At 36.7% G+C, this 23,815-nt stretch overlaps 1 protein-coding gene across 2 annotated transcripts in view; it reads right to left on the bottom strand.

Moving 5' to 3' along the window:
- LAMA2 (laminin subunit alpha 2) overlaps nt 1-23,815 on the bottom strand; it is a 447,101-nt gene that overhangs the window by 79,757 nt on the left and 343,529 nt on the right. For both annotated transcript variants that reach the window (XM_027086788.1, XM_027086780.1), the window contains exon 40: nt 7,141-7,243. In XM_027086788.1, the coding sequence (XP_026942589.1) occupies nt 7,141-7,243 (103 nt within the window). The remainder of the gene's footprint in view (nt 1-7,140; nt 7,244-23,815) is intronic.

Consider the following 23,815-nt stretch of genomic DNA (forward strand, 5'->3'; position numbering starts at 1 on the left):
GTTAATTTATCCTTTCTTACACTCTGGTCATTTTTTTCTGAAGTACTTTTTGGAATTTCTCAAACCAAGTCTAAACACTTTATAGCTTTGTCAGTCTAATTCTTTAGATGAATAGAAGTTGTATGCAGAAAAGAATTACAGATTTTAAAATGGAAAACTTACAAAATGTTAGCCATGAAAACCTAGAAAATAAGCACTCCAAGCCTGGCTTTAAATGCAAAGATACATGAGGCAGAGGTATCTATAATCAAAATGTAAGGAAGAACGCATGTGGTCCAGTTAGAATGGTAACATGGCCAAAGAAACAGAATTATTGGTAGTTAAAAAAATATCCAACCCAATTCTTTACTTGTAATTTTTGGAGAACAAGAAAAGGATCCAAATTATAATCATAGTGCATTTTCCGCTCCTTATCTCTTCAGTATTCATACCCATTAGCTGTAGCCAAGTCATTTATCTTCTCTCTAGATATCACACCTAACTAACCTCAAAGGTTACACACATGCTCCAGCTTTGGCTCTCCCTTTCTCATCCTCTTCTCCCACATCAGAAGACAAGTGTCCAGGAATGGGTTCGTCAGAGACAGAGCTCATAAAGTGAGGGGAAGAAGCAGAACAGCCAGGGTAGACTGTGAACATGCCTGACAATATCATTCCTCTTTGTTGCATAACCATTGACATTGAACCAGGTAGACATATTCAGAATGAAAATCACTAGACAGAGTTATATGTTACTTCCATTAATAATATGCATTTACTTATGTTGACCTCATTCCTTGTACTGTGCTAAATATATTAGAGTTTAGTTTACTTGGAACTGCTAACACTGAACTATGCTATGTAATATCTCAAAATAAAGCTATTACAAGTAAATCAGTTATACAGCAGAAACTAACACAACATTGTAAATCAACTATATTTCAATAAAAATTTAAAAATAAATTTAAAAAGCTATTACAAGTATTTCTTTGATCATTAATAATGCATTCTTTTACAAATTCTAGCCATTAGAGAAAGTAGTGTGGTGCAATGAAATTATTACAGGACTTGGAGCTGGAAGCTGCGTGTTCAAATGTCATTTCTATCCATTTTTACATGTGTAAAATGAAGATAACAACTTCCTTCATATGACTGATATGAGAAATAAATTGAAGGATGTATGAGAAAGTACTGGATTTATCACGGGCAGTTACTAAATAGTAACAAATAATTCATGTTGGTTTGATAATTTACATTGGTCTGATAATTGCCCTGGTCTGTTTGCCAGTTTTCAATAATATTATTTACGATTTGCTTTCTTCTTTGTTTAAACCGCATCATCCAGAAACTAAAGCTGTTAATTTTTCTATTATACGTTTTTAATATATGTATATAGCTCTCATTTTCAACTAAATATAAGAATGATTTTTATAGATTTTAATGGGAATGTTCTATTTTGACTGTTCACACCCATCTAGTTAAGTTCCTCAAATGCAATTTTTTATTTTTTATTAATATGAACAAAGCACAAATAAATACCTTGAGAGAATCCCTCATTCACAAGGGTGAAGTTTGTAGAAATGTTTTTAATTTTGAAGGGATCTAGTTAAATGGAATCTACTGCAAAATTACCATATAGATAACATTTTGCAAGAACAATTTTCATTACCGTGACATTTGTCTTATGAGCTACTTCTTGTACTCAATATCACTTCTGACTTTGCTCCTTTAGCAAAAAATGGAGAAATATCCTCTCTTTAAGATTTCTTTGTAAAAAAATTTTACAAGGCTACAAACCTGTTTCATCTTTTGTTCTAGAGGCTCCTTCTGAATTAGAGAACAGGTTAATCTCTGCAGTGCTTCTATCTGCAGTTCCGAAGCAGAAAGTTTGGAATAGGTAAGGGATCTGTATGAAGTCAGGTGGAAACCTTGATTTTGACCTTTCTGGTAATGAGAGATTCCTGCTACTCTCTTCCATTCACTCATTCTATATCAAATATTTGTTAGGGCCATGAGTTTTAATGTGTCACCTCTGCACCATGGCGAAAGCCCAGTTTTTGTCCAGCAGTGGTTAAAAGCATCAGCTTTGAAGCCTGACTAACTTGTTAAATTTTTGGCTCCACTATATTTATGAAGTTTATTCAATCTGTTAGTATTTCTTCGACTTAAGTGATTTTGCTTTAAATATCAAAGGGGGCCAACCGTACTAAATTATATAATATGTGATTGCTCTGTACAATTTATTAATTTTATTACATTATGTTTTTTTTGTTTTGTTTTGTTTTGTTTGCGGTACGCGGGCCTCTCACTGTTGTGGCCTCTCCCGCTGCGGAGCACAGGCTCCGGACGCGCAGGCTCAGCGGCCATGGCTCACAGGCCCAGCCGCTCCGCGGCATGTGGGATCTTCCCGGACTGGGGCACGAACCCGTGTCCCCTGCATCGGCAGGCGGACTCTCAACCACTGCGTCACCAGGGAAGCCCCTGCATTATGTTTTTACCTTTGGATATTTTAAGAACATAAGAGGTACAATTTCCCTCAAGTTACTTTACTATAATTTTTCATCCACTTATATAGTCCTTTGTCTTCTTAATATTGAGATTTCTAAGAACCTGCCCCTAGGTCAACCCCATGACTGAGTACAGGATCCCAACACCTGTGCAGAAGGAAGAGCAGCTGTGTAAGGAAGAAAGCTGGGTGAAATTCAGAGCCCTATTCCTGTCCCTAGCATTCTGTTAATTGATTTGATGAGGTTGCTACACCCAGTCTTTCCACTTCTGGGTACACCTAGCCTTCTTTCATGACATTATTCCTATGCTTCCCTTTCCCCAGTTGCTGTCACAAGTTTGCAAAGTGTCCTATCTCTGATTGCCTCTTTTGTCCAGACATGCACCAGTGACTGTGTATGGGAACTTCTAAGATCACTTAATGGAGCCTGCGTTTATAGGAAGGCATATTACCGATAAACTTTGTCCTGATCTAAAAGTTCCAAGTCAGCTCTTGTTCAGCATGGGCACCGTGCTTTCTAGGTCCTCAACAGCTGTTAGCTGCAACTAACTGCACAGGCTCTTCCTCCCCACTACAGGGTTGTAGTAGAAGCCCAAGGAGAGGAGGAAGGGGAATTTGCCTGGTGGCGAGATCTCCAAAGACTTAAGATATTAGGATAGAGGGAGTCCTCTCTTCAGCCAGTGGAATGAGAAATCAGAAGGACCAGATATCGAAAACTCCATGTGGTTCCTTTAGGGCAAGCTCTAAAGCCTGACTGTGGGCTTGCAGGCTCGTTTTGTTTTGGCCAGCAAGATATTCTAAAAGAAATGGACTTTAAACAACTTTAAGTAAGACAAGTACTCTCTCTGGTTCTAATAGTTCCTGCCCTTCTATGTTTGGCCACTATTTTGCCCCTTTTCCTTTTAACTCCTAAACCAAGCCCAACTTGGTTTTAATTTCTCAATTTCCTCTATTCACAAGGCTAAGGAGGAATAAAAACTCTGTATGAGGGATCAGCAATATCTACAGGAAAAGACTGCTTTGTTCTTCAGACTACAGTAGGCTAGGGGATCCAGGCTTGGTTTTGTCCATTTAGTCCAAAATTATTTTTTGTCTGTGGAATGGATTTTGTTTCTTTTTCATATGCCTACCTACGGGAAGGTTGATTCTGGCAAATGGTAGTATGCAAATTCAAAAGGAGTATATATATGTATGTATATTTTGGGCTGCGCCACACGGCTTCTGGGATATAGTTCCCCGACCAGGGATTGAACCCGCACCCTCGGTGCTGAAAGCATGAAGCCCTAACCACTGGATCCCAGGGAATTCCCAAAAAGAGTATATTTTTAATAATATAAAAATGCTTTGTTTACTTTTTTGGGGGGGCAAGGAATAGCGACTTCATTTGGAAAGCCAGCAGACTGCGAAGACTAGTGTCCCACAATGTTTAACTCCTGAGTCATACTTTGGCTTAACATCACTGCAATATTCCTGTTTATTCTCTTTTTTCTAATCTGAGATAATAACATAGATTCTTAACAGGTTAGTAATTGCAAGTGTTATTATATTCATGATCGCAAAACCATTCTGATACACTTGTCTGGACTTAATGACTCAGTGTCTGGAGGATCAGAGTACAGAAGAAAAGTATGGATTAATTTGATTAAAGTAAATGTTTGGAATAATTCTGGCACTGCTCTGTAGTTTGGACAGCATCACATGTCATACAATTCACTGACTCCATATTCTTGGGCTTGGAAATAGATCTTTTTATTCCATATGCGTGTCGTCCATTTTATAGAAATGTTATCCATTTGTTCATAAGTAATTAAATAATTTCACTTATTTTGGGCAAAGATGAAAAGTAGGGATAAATTAAGAAGTAAAATAGAGTTTAAAAATTACTCTATATAAGGTATATAATTATAGAATCTTAGTATTTTCAGACTTCTAATGTACCATCCTCAGCTTCATTCCTTGCCTTGTACACATTCCATGAGAACCTCAACTAGCCCTTTTATTGACAAAAATCTTTTGTCAATCTATAAAGTAGTATTAATTCACCCAGTGGCATTAATTTATCTTCTAACTCTTTCAGTCATCAATTTGTACCAAGCCCCATATCCATCAACAAAACAATTTTTATCTCCATGGACGTTCAATCAATTCAATGTAGAATGGCTTCAAGTCTCAAATGCACAGAAGGGCGAATTTACTTTTAACAAATGTACATTCAAAAATTAAAAAGCAAAACAAATTGCTCCTGGAAAGTTCAGGTTCCCTCAAGGCACGGACAGCACAAAAATGGCAGGGAGAAGCTCTAAGTCATTCATGACTAAAGCTCACGAGCTAACTGGATTGTACTGAATCGAACCAAGGAACAACTTAGAAATATGGAGTGTGTACTGGCCTCACCACTTTTATTCCTTCTAAGTCCAGGCACCATAGAGAGAGAAATGACTAAATCTCTATTTTTAATAGCTGCTGTAAAGTATTTTGCTCTGTAGGGCGTATTTCAGCAGTTCCTGGTGGTAATATATGGCATTTCCCTGATTAACAGCCATTTTATAACTTGTGTAATTGGCCACAAATCAGGGGAATGTCATAATGTAGCAAGAAAACATTCCTGTCTCCGTCAGAGCCTTGGCTTGGATTTCTGGAGGAATTATTACTTGAGTAGTTTGTGGGTTTTCATTACTTTAAATAATGTACTATGTGAAGTACAAAAAAAGACATTTAAACTAATGAACATTTCTGTCACCTAACCCCTTCTACCATGCCTGTCCTTAGATTTCTTTCTCCCTTGGAAAAAATTTCTTAAAAATCGGATTCTTTTTTCATTTTTATAACACCAGTATTTGTGGGGAAAGAGAGACAAGTGCAGGGCTGGAAGTAGGGTGAGGTGACTCAGGCACTCCCCCCAGGTGTGAAATTCAAAGGGGCACCAAAAAATTCAGTGATCAAGGTAAAAATGTTTTAATGCAGTATTTTTTAAAAAATCAAAAAAGATCAATGATGAGCAAATATTAACATTTAAAATAAAAACAGGACCTGGGCTTCCCTGGTGGCGCAGTGGTTGAGGGTCCGCCTGCCAATGCAGGGGACATGGGTTCGTGCCCCGGTCCAGGAAGATCCCACATGCGGCGGAGCGGCTGGGCCCGTGAGCCATGTCCGCTGAGCCTGTGCGTCCGGAGCCTGTGCTCCGCAGCGGGAGAGGCCACAACAGTGAGAGGCCCGCGTACCGCAAAAAAAAAAAAAAAAAAAAACAGGACCTAACTCTGCACTTGCATGGCTCAACCTCTCTCACCTCACCCTGATCCCAGCTCCGGCCAAGGACACTGGAGATGAAGGAGTGATGGCAAAGTAATGAGATCAACTAAACTTGCCCAAAAGAAAAATAGGGTTGACTCTATAGTTACTGTTCAGGTTGTAATAAGTGCAATCTCCTGCATAGGATTTTATATATATATAAGGGGTTGTATTTCACCTGTGATACGTAATCCAAAGCATTTACTATCAGAGTGCCATCTATAATGGAGAAAGAACGTGTAATTCCATACCAGCCTCTACTGGAGACTCTTCGTTTAAAGCATGACAAGTATAAATGATGATAAAAGCTCTTTTCTTTCTAAGATTAGTAAAGACCAACACCATTCTTTTATTTAAAAATATGCTTATTTCCTGATTTGAGATAGTCATTGTGATACTATACACTAGAAATACAAAGTTAAAAAGAAGACCCTGTGACTGTCCTCAAGAAGATGGAAGCCAAGTCCATGGCTGCAGTGATTTGATAAGTCTATGAGAAAGGGACGCACAGAGAAGAGGCATGTAATTCAGATGGGGTGCTAGGTTTCCCAGAGAAGATGACATTTGAGCTAAATCTTGAAGGTCTGGTAGAAGGCAGTTGGATGAAAAAGAAAGAAGGATGGTGAGAAGTTCCAAAGAGAAGAATGAACACTGTGGAATGTGGAGGCTTGAAATGGTAGCATGTTTTCAGAGGACATGAATGTTTCAGTAAGGTTGCAGAGCTGGATGCAAGACAGAAAAGGGTGAGTGAGACTGAAGATAGAAACAGGAGGCAATTAAATGAGAACAGGAGATATTCGAATGAAATAAAAATATAATAGCTTATCTAGAGTGTGGCTGTATTGAATAATACATTTTTAATGCAAAACCCATAATATATCAGGGTAGCTATATTATGCACTTTGATCCTTGAATTAGGAATAAAATACCTAAAAGTGTATTTAAAAGGTGAAAACTTTTCGAGACGTGCCCCACTAAATCGAAAGTTTCCCAAGGATATTTATATTACATCTGCCTGATTGATTCCTTTGTGACTATGATTTCTAAAGTCGAAAAAAAAAAAAGGTGGGGTTTGGTGCTCTTTAAAATTTATCATACATTAAAAGTTCCTATACTCTATATACAGATGAAATGATGCTATAGAAATTAGGTTTAAAAATTATGAAGTATTGCCCAGTGCAAAATGAGGTGTGAAGGCAAAATACTGTAAAACTGATGAGAGAGTTTACTTGCACTAAATCTAGATAGTAAAAACAATCATAAAAATTATGCTGCAACAATTACACTTTTCCAATAATGTGATAAAATATCCTACCAATTACAACTACAATTAAACTTAAAATAATAATAAAAAGTGGTCACACTAACCTTTTACATCATTTGCTAACTTCTTGGCTTCATTAAGAAACCCGAAGCTTTTCTGAAGAGAGCCTTTGGCACCTTCCTGTAATGAACCCTGAGGACCTGTTGCCTGTGGACAGAAAAAGAAGTGTCACATATCTAAAACAAAAGAATTATGGAGTAGAGATACCTAGCAGGCAATTGGTACACAGAGTTTACCTTCAGGAAAGCATTCTGGGCTACATATGCAGAATAATAGATTATCAGCACATATTTGTGATTGAAGTCAGGAGACTGTTTATTGGGAGATGAGAAGAAAGCCTAGAATAGAACCCTTAGGAATCCCAACATTTAAAGGCAGGTACAGAAAGCTGGGCTGGCAGGGTGATTGAGATTCCAGAAAGGACAAAGAGAACCTAGGAAAGCATGATATTATGGAAATCAAGAGATACAGAAGTGGCTCAGAGTATGATGACTTGCTATGTTGCAAGGTCAAAACTGGTCAGTACTATCAAGTGCTGTCGAATGGTCAAGCAAATTAAGAACTAAGCACATCCTTGACTTTATCCCTAAGCACATGTCATTCAAGTTGTGGGGTAAGTCGGGGAGCATTTTCTGTCCCCTAGGTGTTGAAATGAGGAAGAACACTGCTTCTGTTTTGAAATGCATCTCAGAGTACTAGGGCAAAACAAAATCTTCTAAATGAAAATCTCTGAGCCACAGTCATCTCCTAGCAAAGATGGATTTGTTGAACCTTGGACCATAAGAGGTGACACAAAGACAACAGAGTGATATGGGAAAACGATCATTTAAAATGAACGTTTGGCTATCCATTTTAATAGTGTTTGCTCTTCAAGAATCATTACATAGTACGTTAATACCAAAAGATAAATCGAATAGGATCTTACCTGTAAATTTTAAATTGGAAGAGTATTTCAGGGTGCAAGACGAGCTAGAGAATGCTAAATAACTTACTGTTGAAGTTATAGATCTGAACTCAGGTTAGCCCAGACATAATACTCTTCAAATACATCTCCAGTGCCTTAATAACATTTTTTATCAGTCATATGATTTAAACATTAAACTAGGAGAGATTACAGAACTTGCTACTGTAGTGGCAAAATTTATTTTAAGGTGTTATTCCAACAGTTTTAAATAATCTATTGTTCATAGAACGGATTGATTATATAATACTATGACATCTACAAAGGGACATATAGGAAACATCTACATAAACAAAAAGAAACATTGTGCATTTATATCTAGCACATGCAAAAAGAGCTGTGTGACAACCCTGACAAATTATTCTATGGGAAATGGACACTCTCTTCAACTGAGAACACATAAATTCTTAGTCCTGCAGTTTCCTGTGAGAAATCAGGTACAGTGACACCACATAAGTGTAATTTATTTTGGAAAAAAAGGAAGAGTGTCAATATAAATGGCACAAATCCAATGTACCTTACTCAAAAAAAATAAGCCTCCATTACCCACTCAGGTTCTATATTTGTTCCAAATTTATATGCCGTTCTTACTCCCTTGGTTATAGGTTTCCTGAATCAAAACAGATTAGAGAAAGGAAATTACAAAGAAAGAAGGATGAAGATTCTCTAAATAGGCACATGAAAACAGCCGAAGTGACAGCTGACAATCTGTCTGACAATGAGGAAAGAGAAAACCAACAACTAGAGAGAAGAGTTTTTAAATCTCAGAAATCCAAATCGATAAGGATGAAATAGGTTTCAGTAGATGCCAATATTATTGTAGTAAAATAACTAATGTTGATAATGATGATCCTGAACCATCAGGATAACACAGGTCATTCACAGTACAAGATGAAACCAGACAAAGCAAGCTTTCCCCATAGCCTTAACGTGTGAATTCCTCTCCACAAGAACATAATCTGGTGAGTATCTAACAACCAACATTTTAGAGCTAATCTTGGATATGCAAAGTGAGGCATGGGAGTAAAGGAGGGAGAGAGAGTTGACTTGCTGTCCATGAGAAAATTAAAGAAATGAGGTAAGAGAGAAGAGAAGGGCCAGACAACATGTAAAGAGGCTAAAGTCGGAGCCGTGGAAATTGTGGAGGGATTAGGAACAGCGATGGGCAATATTTATTTTTTTCTACTTTCTTACACTCTTCAGCAGTTTTATTGAGGTATAAAAAAACTTCACATATTTAAAATTTACAATTTGATAAGTTTTGACATTTATACACCCATGAAACTGCCAATCAAGGTAGAGAACATACCCATCATTTCTTTTCAATTCCTCCCTTCCACCCCTCCTTGTCTTCCCCCATCTCCACACAAACACTGACCTGCTTTCCATCACTATTAGTTTGCATTTTATAGAATTTTATACAAATAGAATCAATCATCCGGTATGTACTCTTCTTTTTGTCTGGCTTCTTTCATTCAGTGTAATTATTTTGATGTTTATCCATGTTGTGTGTGTATCAACATGTGATCCCTTTTTTTATTTACATGGATATGCCCCAACCTATTTATTCATTCATCTCTTGATGGACATTTGGATTATTTCCAGCTTTGGCTATTCTAAATAGAGTTGCTATGAACATTTGTGTACACATCTTTGTATGAACATATGCTGATTTCTCTTGGAGTGGAAACCTCTAAGTGGAGTGGCTAGATTATCTGGCAGATGTATGCTTACATTTTTTAGAAACTATCAACATGTTTTCTAAATTATTTGTACTATTTTAAATTCTCACCAGCAGTGTATGACAGTTACGTTTGCCTACATCCTTGTCACAACTTGATATAGTCAGTCTTTTAAAATTTTAGACATTCTAATAGGTGTGTACATCATTTGGTTTTAATTTGCATTTTCCTCATGACTAATAATGTTGAGCATCTTTTCCTGTGCGTATTTATTTATTCTTTGGCTAAGCGTTCACATTTTTTGTCCAAGTTTTAACTGGGTTTTTTGTTCTTATTGAGTTTTGAAAGATATTTATGCATAATATGACAAATCCTTCATCATATATGTAATTTGCAAATATATGCTTCTAGTTTGTACCTTATCTTAATAAATGGTTGGATTTGATTTGTTTTAACATTGCCCATAATTTTTGCATCTATGTTCATGAGGGATATTGGTCTATAATTTTCTCATTTTTTTTGTAATGTCTTTGTCTGGTTTGTATCATAGTAATACTGGCCTCTTAGAATGAGATAGGACATATTTTCTCCTCTTCAATTCTCTGAAGAATTTATTATTTCTTTCTTAAATATTTGGTAGAATTCACCAGTGAAGTCATTTGGAACTGAATTGTGTGTGTGTGTGTGTGTGTGTGTGTGTGTGTGTGTGTGCGTGCGTGCACGTGCACACATGTGCATGTATGTGAGGGTTTTAAAATACAAATTTAATTCCTTAATGAGTATAGGGCTATTCAAGTTATTTATTTATGGATGAGTTTCAGTAGTTTGTGATTTTCAAAGAATTTGCCCATTTCATTCAAAATGTCTAACTTTTGGCATAAAGTTGTTCGTAATTTTCTCTTATTATCCTTTACTGTATGCAGAAGTTGCTGTGATTTCACCTCTTTTATTCCTGATATTGGATATTGGTGGCCTTTCTCAAGTTTTCTGATGAGTCTGACTAGATGATTATCAGTTCAATGATCTTCCATTGGACCTCTGCACCATCATCCAGCAACACGACTGAATCCTGACTGAAGTCCATCTGCTGATAAACTTCCCTGCTGCCAATTTCTTATCTTGCATTTATGAGTGTTGCCTACCTTTTGCTTCCAGACCTCTTGTCTTTCCTGTTTTTCAGGAAGCCAGTGATTTCTTCCTGGATTCTTAGTCAACTACTCCTTGCTCAGATGTAAGGAGGTGGGTGGTATACATGGGGGTGTAGGAGATATTGTAGCAACAAGGTAAGGAAAGACAAGGAGACAGGGAATTTTGATGTGTGGATGGGACAGCAAGTATTTTGGTTGCAAAGGACTGTAGATTTTATGAAGGGCAGTGTTAAGAAGTAAGGCTGTTAGGTAGTTTGGAGTCGGTTTCTGGAAAGTTTGAACGTTAGACTAAGGAAACTGGACAACAAGCAACATGGAGCCGTTAAAAGTTTCTGAGTAGGAATGTATGCTCAGAGCAATAGTCCAGAAGAGGAATTGGGCAGCTGTGTGGGACGAAAAGGAGGTATCAGTTGACTATTGTAATAGTATGAGCCAGAGAAAATAGAGTTGTAACCTTAGGCAAGGGCATTGGAAATGAGAGGTTTGGGTTCAAGAGATGTGGAGGAATAAGACACGTTTCAATGTTTCAAGAAGCACTTCAAAATATTAAAGTAAAGAGCTGATGGAGTACAACTGTCAGCTATAAGCAGTGTACTAACAATCCAGGTTTAAAAGACAAGTCTTTCATATGATAACAGAATGGAAAACACTAATACGTTATGGATGAACAGAACTGTTTCAATTCATTGGAATTTGGAGAGTTCATTTTCCAACATTGCTTAGTAAGTCACTGAAGCACATCAGCAATATCAGGACAGGTGATGAAGCAGCATTTTCCAAGCTAATTATACTTCATGCATATTTATAAGCATCACATCTGAGTTTCTGGGCTGTGTCTACAGCATATGTGAAATATAAATGAGGTTCTTAGACTTGCAAGATATTTTGTTACTTGCTTTTTAGAGACTGTATTTTTATAAATAAGTTCTTCTCTGTGTATATATACATATATGTATTTATAAATTATCTAAAACCTTTTATTATATCACACAAAATAGGATCTATTATTACATGTAGGTTGCTATATGTTTTATTAGCTAATAATCATTTATAGAAAATGTGAGATAATTTAAAACATCAGAGAAGGAAGGATACAGGAAAAAGTAAAATGATAAAGTCTACAAAGATTTAACAGAGGCTTGGCACTTAATTGGCTTTTAATACATGTTAGTTTTCTTCTTCCTACTATTTGTTAAGTATTCATAGTGACTTGTTTAGGCACCATGTCATTGACTAACAGATGAATGAATTGACTGATTTACCCAATAAAAGTTTTTAGCTCTCTCAAGCACCAGAGTAAGCTCTGATTATTCAAAGATCGAAAGACTCTGCCTTCTCTAATGGAACTGGAGTGGAGAGACAAACCAAAAAATCCTTATAAAGAAAATGATGATTGCCATAATGGAGTATGGAAATATCTAAGTGTTGTCAGAGGAGGCTCTCTTAGGGGGAGGAGATGTGCAGGTGAGACCTAAAGTTAAGTTTATCAGGATGGTATACCCACACCCCACTGATGTATTATTTAAATAAGCAAATTTAAAAGTTATTGTTTATATTTTTTTCTATATTACGTTTTTATTATTTTTCTAAATGTTCCTCTACTAACTTCTTTATGAGAGATAAATTTTCTGAATTCATTGAAAAAGTTGGTGCTAAGGAGAGATGCATAATTGTTTTTGTTTATTTTTGTTTTCTAAGGAAAGTACTAGCTGAAAATTCATCAGCGTGGTTTATAGCCTATTCCATTACTTCCTCTTTATGAAATAATTTATTTTAGAAGACAAGTCTTGCACATTTCCAATGGGGATAATGTGTCAAGATAATATGTGACTTAGATGATTTTAAATTCAATATCTTTTTAATAAAGAAAACTGTTCAAAATGTGCAGAGGTATATGTAAGGGCTGATAATTAGCTGCAGTGTGTTTATGTAAAATATTTATCAGAAGAAATTTATATTTGGGCATGTTAGGCTGTTGTTAAAAATCGAGGAAAAATTTCTTACTATAATAAAATAAATTCTTGGAAGAAATGGTGGAATGTAGCCCTATATACATTTTAAAAGACATAACTTTTGAGAACACTGAAAAATGTGCAAGTGATGTTACTAGATATATTAAGCTACAAAACAGTTATGTAAAAATTACCCATTTGTACAAAAGCTATTTGCACAGGGAAAAGTATGGACAGATAAACAACATTATAAAAGTCATTGTTTTGTGGTTGGTGAGATTACACACATTTTAGATTTTCTCCCTCTTGCTTGTCTGTATTTCCTATTTTGTTTTATAATGGACATGAACTGCTTTTGTAATAATTGAAAAGATCATACACAATTTTTAAAAAAGAAAATCATTGTATATTGATTTTAAAGGTGTTTTAATATAACCCATATTTTAAAAATCTACAGGATACTAAAATGAAATTATGAATCAAAAATTAGTTCAGAAAGAACCCAAAGAATGACTTTGGTCAGAAATCTGGTGAAAGAAAGGCTGTAGATCCTAGCATTGCATAATATCCTAAAATGGGACAGGGGTTAGATGAGTCTCTGGAGGACTGGAAGCAACTGAGCACACAAAGGAGACCAAGGGATGAAATAGAAAATCTCCAAAACTACTCATGAGAATTTAGAATTCATGACTGCGAATTTGCAGCTTGAGAACACCACGAAAGACAATTGAGAGAGGATTTTAAAGTATATAACTAATTGAGAACAGGTTTTCACCAGTCACAGCATGAGAGCCATTGCTCCATCACCCTTGGGTGCCACTGGCTTGCTGCTGACAAGCTGTTGAGGGTAGGATGGGTGGGTACCACAAGGAGTCTTGATTTTGAGTACAGTCAATGGATAAAGGTCTATTGAGTTAGAAAACCTCCTCAGAGGGCTTATTGCTTTCTTTCCATTTAATGTCCAGAATCAAACTCAACATGGCAATTTCAAATCTTGATTATTCATATATTTATTATTGTATTTATTCCTACTGGTGGAAATCTCAAATACCAGGTCTGAGAGCATTGCTGCCTTGAATAAAATTAGTTTAAATTTATATTGCATTATAGCATCACCCCAAAGAGTTTCTGTGTTGCTGACTGATGTAACAAACTCTTTGATTTCATTTTTAACACTTTATGCCCTCAATTTTTAAATATGCCAAATTCCGGGTAATCAAATAGAAGATTGTTATTCTGCTTCCAATAGATTTTCTTAAAGTTATTGACACAAATGAGTGTATCATGTACAAAGAAAATCACTAAAGTCAGCTGGCTTGATGAATACCGTTTTCACACACAGATTCAATATTTTTCTACGTAACTTAGATCCTCACTGACTTTTTCATATTTGTTCTTGTGTGAATCAGTTCTTATATAAGTTGCTGAATGGCTGATGGAGAAAAAATGTTCACCAGTTTTACTGACAGATTCAATTGTCATACCTATTATGGATTATACTATTTCTCCATTAACACTACACTGGTACAAACTTTAAATCCCAATGATTATAGATATTAATAAGAAGTCAAAATTACTGTTTGAATGACTCCTAAGTAATCACTGGCAGAATAAAATACAAGATATATGAGAGTTAAAGTTTAAAACTTGATTGACACTATATTATATTGGGCCTTTTGAATGCAATGTGTATTCTGCCAATATTTGCACACTTCTTTATGTAGGAAATAAAAACTCAAAATGACCTTGCAAGTATTCTTTATGTATTTTGATTCATCCAATTACACAAAGCAAATATTAAATAAGACAGACTGAAAAGACGATATGACCACATTTCTAAATAGATATTCATTAGAAATACCTTAATGTTTACTCCTATTGTAAGATTCGCAGTGTTTAACTATGTGATGTATTGATCAATAGCAATGATATCAAAAGACTCTGGCTACAGATTAGGAACCAAGATGGCAGAGTAGAAGGACGTGCTCTCACTCCCTCTTGCGAGAACACCAGAATCACAACTAGCTGCTGGACAGTCATCGACAGGAAGACACTGGAACTCACCAAAAAAAGACACCCCAATCCAAAGACAAAAGATAAGCCACAATGAGGTGGTAGGAGGGGCACAATCACAGTAAAATCAAATCCCATAACTGCTGGGTGGGTGACTCACAGACTGGAGAACACTTATACCACAGAAGTGCACCCGCTGGAGTGAAGGTTCTGAGCCCCATGTCAGGTTCCCAACCTGGGGGTCTGGCAATGGGGGAAGGAATTCCTAGAGAACCAGACTTTGAAGGCTACTGGGATTTGATTGCAGGACTTTGACAGGACTGGGGGAAACAGAGACTCCACTCTTGGAGGGCATACACAAAGTAGTGTGCACACTGGGACCCAGGGGAAGGAGCAGTGACCCCAGGGGAGACTGAACCAGACCTACCTGGTAGTGTTGGAGGGTCTCCTGCAGAGGCAGGCAGTGGCTGTGTCTCACCGTGGGGAAAAGGACACTGGCAGCAGAAGTTCTGGGAAGTACTCCTTGGTGTAAGCCCTCCCAGAGTCCACCATTAGCCCCACCAAAGAGCCCAGGTAGGCTCCAGTGTTGGATTGCCTCAGGCCAAAGAACCAACAGTGAGGGAACCCAGCCCCACCCATCAGCAGTCAAGGGGACTAAACTTTTACTGAGCTCTGCTCACCAAAGCAACAGTCAGCTCTACCCACCACTAGTCCCTTCCATCAGGAAACCTGCATAAGCCTCTTAGATAGCCTCATCCACCAGAGGACAGACAGCAGAAGCAAGAAGAACGACAATCCTGCAGCCTGTGGAACAAAAACCACATTCACAGAGAGATAGGTAAGATGAAAAGGCAGAGGGCTATGTACCAGATGAAGGAACAAGATAAAACCCCAGAAAAACAACTGAAGTGGAGATAGGCAACCTTCCAGAAAAAGAATTCAGAATAATGATAGTGAAAAATCCAGGACCTCGAAAAAGAATAGAGGCAAAGATCAAGAAGATGCAAGAAATGTTTAACAAAGACCTAGAAGAATTAAAGAACAAACAAACAGAAATGAACAATACAATGATGGAAATGAAAACTACACTAGAGGGAATCAATAGCAGAATAACTGAGGCAGAAGAACGGATAAGTGATGTGGAAGAGAGAATAGTGGAATTCACTGCTGCAGAACAGAATAAATAAAAAAGAGTGAAAAAATGAAGACAGCATAAGAGACCTCTGGGACAACATTAAATGCAACATAATTCGAATTATAGGGGTTACAGAAGGGGAAGAGAGAGAGAAAGGACCCAAGAAAATATTTGAAGAGATTATAGTCGAAAACTTCCCTAACATGGGAAAGGAAATAGCCACCTAAGTCCAGGAAGCTCAGAGAATCCCGTACAGGATAAACCCAAGGAGAAACACACCGAGACACATAGTAAGCAAACTGGCAAGAATTAAAAACAAACAAAAATTATTGAACGCAGCAACGGAAAAATGACAAATAACATACGAGGGAACTCCCATAGGGTTAACAGCTGATTTCTCAGCAGAAACTCTACAAGCCAGAAGGCAGTGGCATGATATACTTAAAGTGATGAAAGGGAAGAACCTACAACCAAGATTACCCCGCAAGGATCTCATTCAGATTCGATGGAGAGATCAAAAGCTTTACAAAGAAGCAAAGGCTAAGAGAATTCAGCACCACCAAACCAGCTCTACAACAAATGCTAAAGGAACTTCTCTAAGTGGGAAACACAAGAGAAGAAAAGGACCTACCAAAACAAACCCAAAATAATTAAGAATATGGTCATAGGACGATACATATTGATAATTACCTTAAACGTGAATGGATTAAATGCTCCCACCAAAAGACAGGCTTGCTGAATGGATACAAAAACAAGACCCATAAATATGCTGTCTACAAGAGACCCACTTCAGACCTAGGGACACATACAGACTGAAAGGGAGAGGATGGAAAAAGATATTCCATTCAAATGGAAATCAAAAGAAAGCTGGAGTAGCAAAATCATATCAGATAAAAACGACTTTAAAATAAAGAAGGTTACAAGAGACAAGGAAGGACACTACATAATGATCAAGGTATCAATCCAAGAAGAAGATATAACAATTATAAATATATATGCACCCAACAGAGGAGCACCTCAATACATAAGGCAACTGCTAACAGCTATAAAAGAGGTAACTGACAGTAACACAATAATAGTGGGGGACTTTAACACCTCACTTACACCAATAGACAGATCATCCAAAATGAAAATAAACAAGGAAACAGAAGCTTTAAATGACACAATAGACCAGATAGATTTAATTGATATTTATAGGACATTCCATCGAAAAACAGCAGATTACACTTTCTTCTCAAGTGCGCACAGAACATTCTCCGGGATAGATCACATCTTGGGTCACAAATCAAGCCACAGTAAATTTAAGAAAACTGAAATCATATCAAGCATCTTTTCTGACCACAATGCTATGAGATTAGAAATGAACTACAGGGAAAAAAACGTAAAAAACACAAACACACGAAGGCTAAACAGTGCATTACTAAATAACCAAGAGATTGCTGAAATAATCAAAGAGGAAATCAAAAAATACCTAGAGACAAATGACAATGAAAACACGACGATCCAAAACCTATGGGATGCAGCAAAAGCAGTTCTAAGAGGGAAGTTTACAGCTATACAAGCCTACCTCAAGAAACAAGAAAAATCTCAAATAAACAATCTAACGTTACACCTAAAGGAACTACAGAAAGAAGAACAAACAAAACCCAAAGTTAGCAGAAGGAAAGAAATCATAAAGATCAGAGCAGAAATAAATGAAATAGAAACAAAGAAAACAATAGCACAGAGCAGTAAAACTAAAAGCTGGTCCTTTGAGAAGATAAACAAAACTGATAAACCATTAGCCAGACTCATCAAGAAAAAGAGAGAGAGGACTCAAATCAACAGAATTAGAAATGAAGAAGGAGAAGTTACAACAGACACCGCAGAAATACAAAGCATCCTAGGAGACTACTACAATCAACTCTATGGCAATAAAATGGACAACCTGGAAGAAATGCACACATTTTTAGAAAGGTATAACCTTCCAAGACTGAAGCAGGAGAAACAGAAAATATGAACCGACCAATCACAAGTAATGAAATTGAAACTGTGATTAAATATCTTCCAACAAACAAAAGTCCAGGACCAGATGGCTTCACAGGTGAATTGTATCAAACATTTAGAGAAGAGCTAACACCCATCCTTCTCAAACTCTTCCAGAAAACTGCAGAGGAAGGAACACTCTCAGCTCATTCTATGAGGCCACCATCACCCTGATACCAAAACCAGACAAAGATACTACAAAAACAGAAAAGTACAGACCAATATCACTGATGAATATAGATGCAAAAATCCTCAACAAAGTACTAGCAAACAGAATCCAACAACACATTAAAAGGATCATACACCATGATCAGGTGGGATTTATCCCAGGGATGCAAGGATTCTTCAGTATATGTAGATCAATCAATGTGGTGGACCATATTGATAAACTGAAAAATAGAAACTGTATGATCATCTCAATAGATGCAAAAAAAGCTTTTCACAAAATTCAACACCCATTTATGATAAAATCTCTCCAGAAAGTGGGCATAGAGGGAACCTACCTCAACATAATAAAGGCCATATACGACAAACCCACAGCAAACATCATTCTCAATTGTGAAAAACTGAAAGCATTTCCTCTAAGATCAGGAACAAGACAAGGATGTCCACTCTCACCACTATTATTCAACATAGCTTTGGAAGTCCTAGCCATGGCAATCAGAGAAGAAAAATAAATAAAAGGAATACAGATTGGAAAAGAGGAAGTAAAGCTGTCACTGTTTGCGATACTATACATACAGAATAGTGATGTGGATACTATATTGACACGATACTATACATACACGATACTATACATACAGATACTACACATACAGAATCCTAAAGATGACACCAGAAAACTACTAGAGCTAGTCAATGAATTTGGTAAAGCTGCAGGATACAAAATTAATGCACAGAAATCTCTTGCATTCCTATACAATGATGAAAAATCTGAAAGAGAAACTAAGGAAACACTCCCATTTACTACTGCAACAAAAAGAATAAAATACCTAGGAATAAACCTACCTAGGGAGACAAAAGACCTGTATGCAGAAAACTATAAGACACTGATGAAAGAAATTAAAGATGATACAAGCAGATGGGGAGATATACCATGTTCTTGGATTGGAAGAATCAATATTGTGGAAATGACTATACTACCCAAAGCAATCTACAGATTCAGCAATCTACAGATTCAATGCAATCCCTATCAAATTACCAATGGCATTTTTTATAGAACTAGAACAAAAAAATCTTAAAATTTGTATGGAGACACAAAAGACCCCAAAGAGCCAAAGCAGTCTTGAGGGAAAAAAGCAGAGCTGGAGGAATCTGACTCCCTGACTTCAGACTATACTACAAAGCTACAGTAATCAAGACAATATGGTACTGGCACAAAAACAGAAATACAGATCAATGAAACAGGACAGAAAGCCCAGTGATAAATCCACGCACCTATGGTCAACTAATCTATGACAAAGGAGGCAAGGAAATACAATGGAGAAAAGACAGTCTCTTCAATAAATGGCGCTGGGAAAACTGGACAGCTACACTCCCTAACACCATACACAAAAATAAACTCAAAATGGTTTAGAGAGCTAAATGTAAGACCAGGCACTATAAAACTCTTAGAGTAAAACAAAGGAAGAACACTCTTTGACATAAATCACGGCAAGATCTTTTTTGATCCACCTCCTAGAGTAATGGAAATAAAAACAAAAATAAAAAAATGGGACCTAATGAAACTTAAAAGCTGTTGCACAGCAAAGAAAACCATAAACAAGACGAAAAGATAACCCTCAGAATCTTCTGTTATCTTCTTTCCACAGCCTGATTAGGAAATTCTGGCACACCACTTGAACCTAATTCTAATCAATAAAAAAATCCTACAAGGCATCTACATTCAAATAAATATTCATAGATGATCTCAAACTAAGTAGGGAAAGAAAGTAATTTTATTTTTTCTTTGAAATTTTCTTCTCTATTCAACTTTCCTATCTCTCTTGGCAGTGTATATATCTTGTTCATTCTGAAAATCTGGAGCATCCTAGCCTTTCTAGATTCCTAGTATCAATGTTTGGAGATGGCAGGGGGCAATTTACATTTAGTGATCAGCTACTATACACCAAGTATTACCTATATGAAAATCATGGAATATTACTTGTGAAATAGTGCAAATGAAATTCTCACAGAGTTATTCATGCTTCTGTCCCCTCGAGGTCTATTTTCAGCTTAAAATTTAATACTGGAGACATTATTTTCTGGTAAAAGGAAGTAGGAAGAGGAAAACACCACAGTCACTAAGCTGTGAAATGGTGGCAGCAGGCCATGGGAGCAGAATGCCCAGAGTAGAAAGCAGAGAGATGCAACATCTTTCAAAGCCCCGGATGCTGTGGCTGTGCAGTTGGCATCTGACTCAAAGACTTTTCTCCCTAATTATTTTAAGATTTTGTTTTCTTTTTCTCTTTAGTTTCTGTAGTTTAACAATGATCTTTCCAGGTGTGGACTTATTTTATTTATTGTGATAGGCTTCCTTAACTTGAGAAATCATATCATATCCTTCACCAGCACTTGAAAATTTTCAGTATCTCTTTTACTATTACTATTCCCCGTTCTCACCCTTTTCAACTTCTGGAACTCCTAATAGATTTGCATTTCATTTTTACAATCTATAGTCCTTGTTTCTTACACTCCTTTTATGTTTTACCATACTTGTTGCATTCTAGGCAATGTATTCAACTCTTTCTATTAACTCATTCTGTTTTCCTATATATTTTATTTTTAGAAATTTTATTTGCTTCTGTTACAAATTTCTGTAATCTTCTGTATTTTTTCTTTTTATCACTCTTTTCTATTCTTTTTAACATTTCAATACTTTTAAACACGTTTACTGTATATTCTCTTTCAGATTTTTTAATAACTTCAGGATCATGTTACATACTTTGCCTGCCTACCCTCTTTCCTACTTGATTATTTATAGTGTATCTAAACAGACCACTTTCCTGTGTCCTTCTAGATGCTCTAGAGGTTGCAAGAACCAGGATCAGTTCCCTCCTCTCCCCATTAAATTTTTAGCTTGGAAAGTCTTGTACCATATGGACTTCAACCCATATATAAATATATACAGTATAAATTTGGACTTCAGTCCACAGGCTTATGGTTTTAGCAACTTATGAGAGACATTTTTCACAACTGGAGGCATGAAAAGTAACAAGGCTCCTTGGCACGTTCTGGGCTAGAAGGAGTGTTTGTTGATGAGAACAATTGTTTCCAAGTCTCACGGTTTTGCATACTTTCGATTAGTCAAAAAAGACTCCTTCTTTTGTAGGTTTAGGATGATGTCTGTGATGTCTTCTCTCCCTGCCTGGGCTTTAAAATCCCAGTCCCTAGACATATGATCTATATTATGTTCCAAATTCATTGAGTCACCAAGCTGCCAGCTCTAGAATGTGCTATTCTGTTTTACTCTCGTTTTTATTTTTAGATTTTCTTCTGTTTCCTCTTTTTTTTTTTTTTTTTTGCGGTACGCGGGCCTCTCACTGTTGTGGCCTCTCCCGTTGCGGAGCACAGGCTCCGGACGCGCAGGCTCAGCGGCCATGGTTCATGGGCCCAGCCGCTCTGCGGCATGTGGGATCTTCCCGGACCGGGGCACGAACCCGTGTCCCCTGCATCAGCAGGCGGACTCTCAACCACTGCGCCACCAGGGAAGCCCCTTGTTTCCTCTTTATAAAATAAAGTATGAGTTAAATTTTGGGGAGTTAGAATTTACCTAGCATTTCTGTGAATTTCTCACATTAGGATGGATCTGAATTAACTCAGACTGCCATGTTATCAGAGCTCCCTGACTTTTCTTTCTAGTACCCTTATTTTCTATCAGGGTTTTTCTCCCCACTGATCTGTCACATAAGAGTGAATTTACAAAAATCCAATTTATTCTGTAGACTCGACCCTAAATCAAGAAAAAACTCCTTCAAGTTTGCTGAAGAAAAAACTTCGAGTTTCTATGGATTTTTACTCCCCTCATACTAAGGAATCAACAGTGGGAAGTCACTTACACAGTTCACGTATTTTTAGGATCAGGTGTCTAAGGCTTTAAACTTACTTAATTTTAGGTATATTTTCCTCCTGTCTAATATTTTTTTCAGAATTTCACCCCTCTCTTTAGTTCATCTAAAGCCTACATATCACTTACACAGCACTGTTCTTTACTATCTCTCACTATTATTGTTTCTATGAGAAAATGCATTACTTACAAATTGCGCTCACTTTCTTCTGTATTTTATATTATTTTTTCCTAGATGTGCCTGAGAAAGATCATGCCGAAGATATTTAGACTTATGGCTCCCAGGAGTGATGGGTAACTGTAGCAAGTGACAGAACTTGAATTTGGAGAATAAAGAGGAAGACCACATTGTGTACTGGTGTTGAGAGCAAGTATAAATTCTTCTCAATTTCTAGTGCTGATTCTTAGTGAAGATCAGACTAAACACTGAGACTGAGACTAATTGAGAAAGAGGATTCTGGATTAGAGGGTATTAAGGAATTTTGTTGGTGTGTGTTGGGATGGGGAGAGAGAGAGAGAGGGAGAGTTTCAGACAATAACAATGATTGCAGTGTAAAGAAGAGGGTATAGAAGAAAAAAGAAATCTTCAGGTGCTGTGGGAAGTGAAAAAGTGATTCTTTTTTTTTTTAATGGAAGATACCTAGGGAAGGTGAGGACTGCCTACATTTTCTACACTGAAGTATATATCACAGAGCACATTCTATTCACCCTGACAAAGGGAGAGAGGGAGAAAAGAAAGAAATGAAGGAAGGAGGAGAACATTTCAGAATAGATGGAGATTGTGTGATTATTGTTGTGTGATGATTCTTCAGGATCTTAAAGAACCAGATCTAAGGAATCCATTCTACATTAGACTTCCTTTTTGTTCCTTCCTTTTGTTTGCCGTTTGGATATACCAGATTTAAGTGCAGAGCATCTAAGAACTTCCCAGTGAAAAGGGCAGAGGGTCTCATCTCCCAGTGCTACTGACACCGTGCCTATTGCCTCTGGTGGTCATCCCAAGGACCCAGCAGCACATAAAATCTACTTTTCATCTACTTCTAAAATCTGATCTGCTTGATAACATAGGTTTTAAGTTCACCTATGATCTGGAAACATTTTTTAAAGGTTTAATTCTCTGTTATTTTAGAGTCTGAGGACTTTTTACAGCATCAAAGCAATAAAGATTAGAAAAGAATTACTGGATCTTCATATTCTATTTTCTAAACGGTGACATATTTCCTTTCTCTTTCTCCTTGTGCCCACCAATGAGAGGCACAAAATGAGACGTTATCTTGGAGATCATGTGTAGGGAAAACAATCTTTTGTACCAATAATATAATAATAGTATTTATCTGCCTAGCACTAATAGAAATATAGTGTTTTTTCATAATGTCTGTTCCTAAAATAATATTTCATTTTGATATTTAAATAAATTATATATACAAGGGGCTGTTACTCTTCACATAGGAACTATACTACAACCTTGAATTGTTTAACCTCCACCTGCTTATTATTTAATTAAAATAAAGGATCAACTTTTTTCTCATTCATATTTTCCTTTCAATTCCATTGTTGATTATGTGTGCACTACAAATAGGTAGACTTAAGCAGATTTTTAAAAGTGAAGTGGCTTTACAAATGCTGTCAATTATGCTTTGAGACTATTCCATATTCATTTGTTTCTTTTCCTATGGTATTTTCAATGCTTTTTTTCTTCTCATATTATCTTACGTCCATCTTCTTCACCGTAGTAATTGATTGCTTTATTGCTTGTCT

The sequence above is a fragment of the Aethalodelphis obliquidens genome, unplaced genomic scaffold (genome assembly GCF_003676395.1).
Source record: "Aethalodelphis obliquidens isolate GAN/ISIS:26980383/991018 unplaced genomic scaffold, ASM367639v1 scaffold3, whole genome shotgun sequence".
Taxonomy (NCBI): Eukaryota; Metazoa; Chordata; class Mammalia; order Artiodactyla; family Delphinidae; genus Aethalodelphis; species Aethalodelphis obliquidens.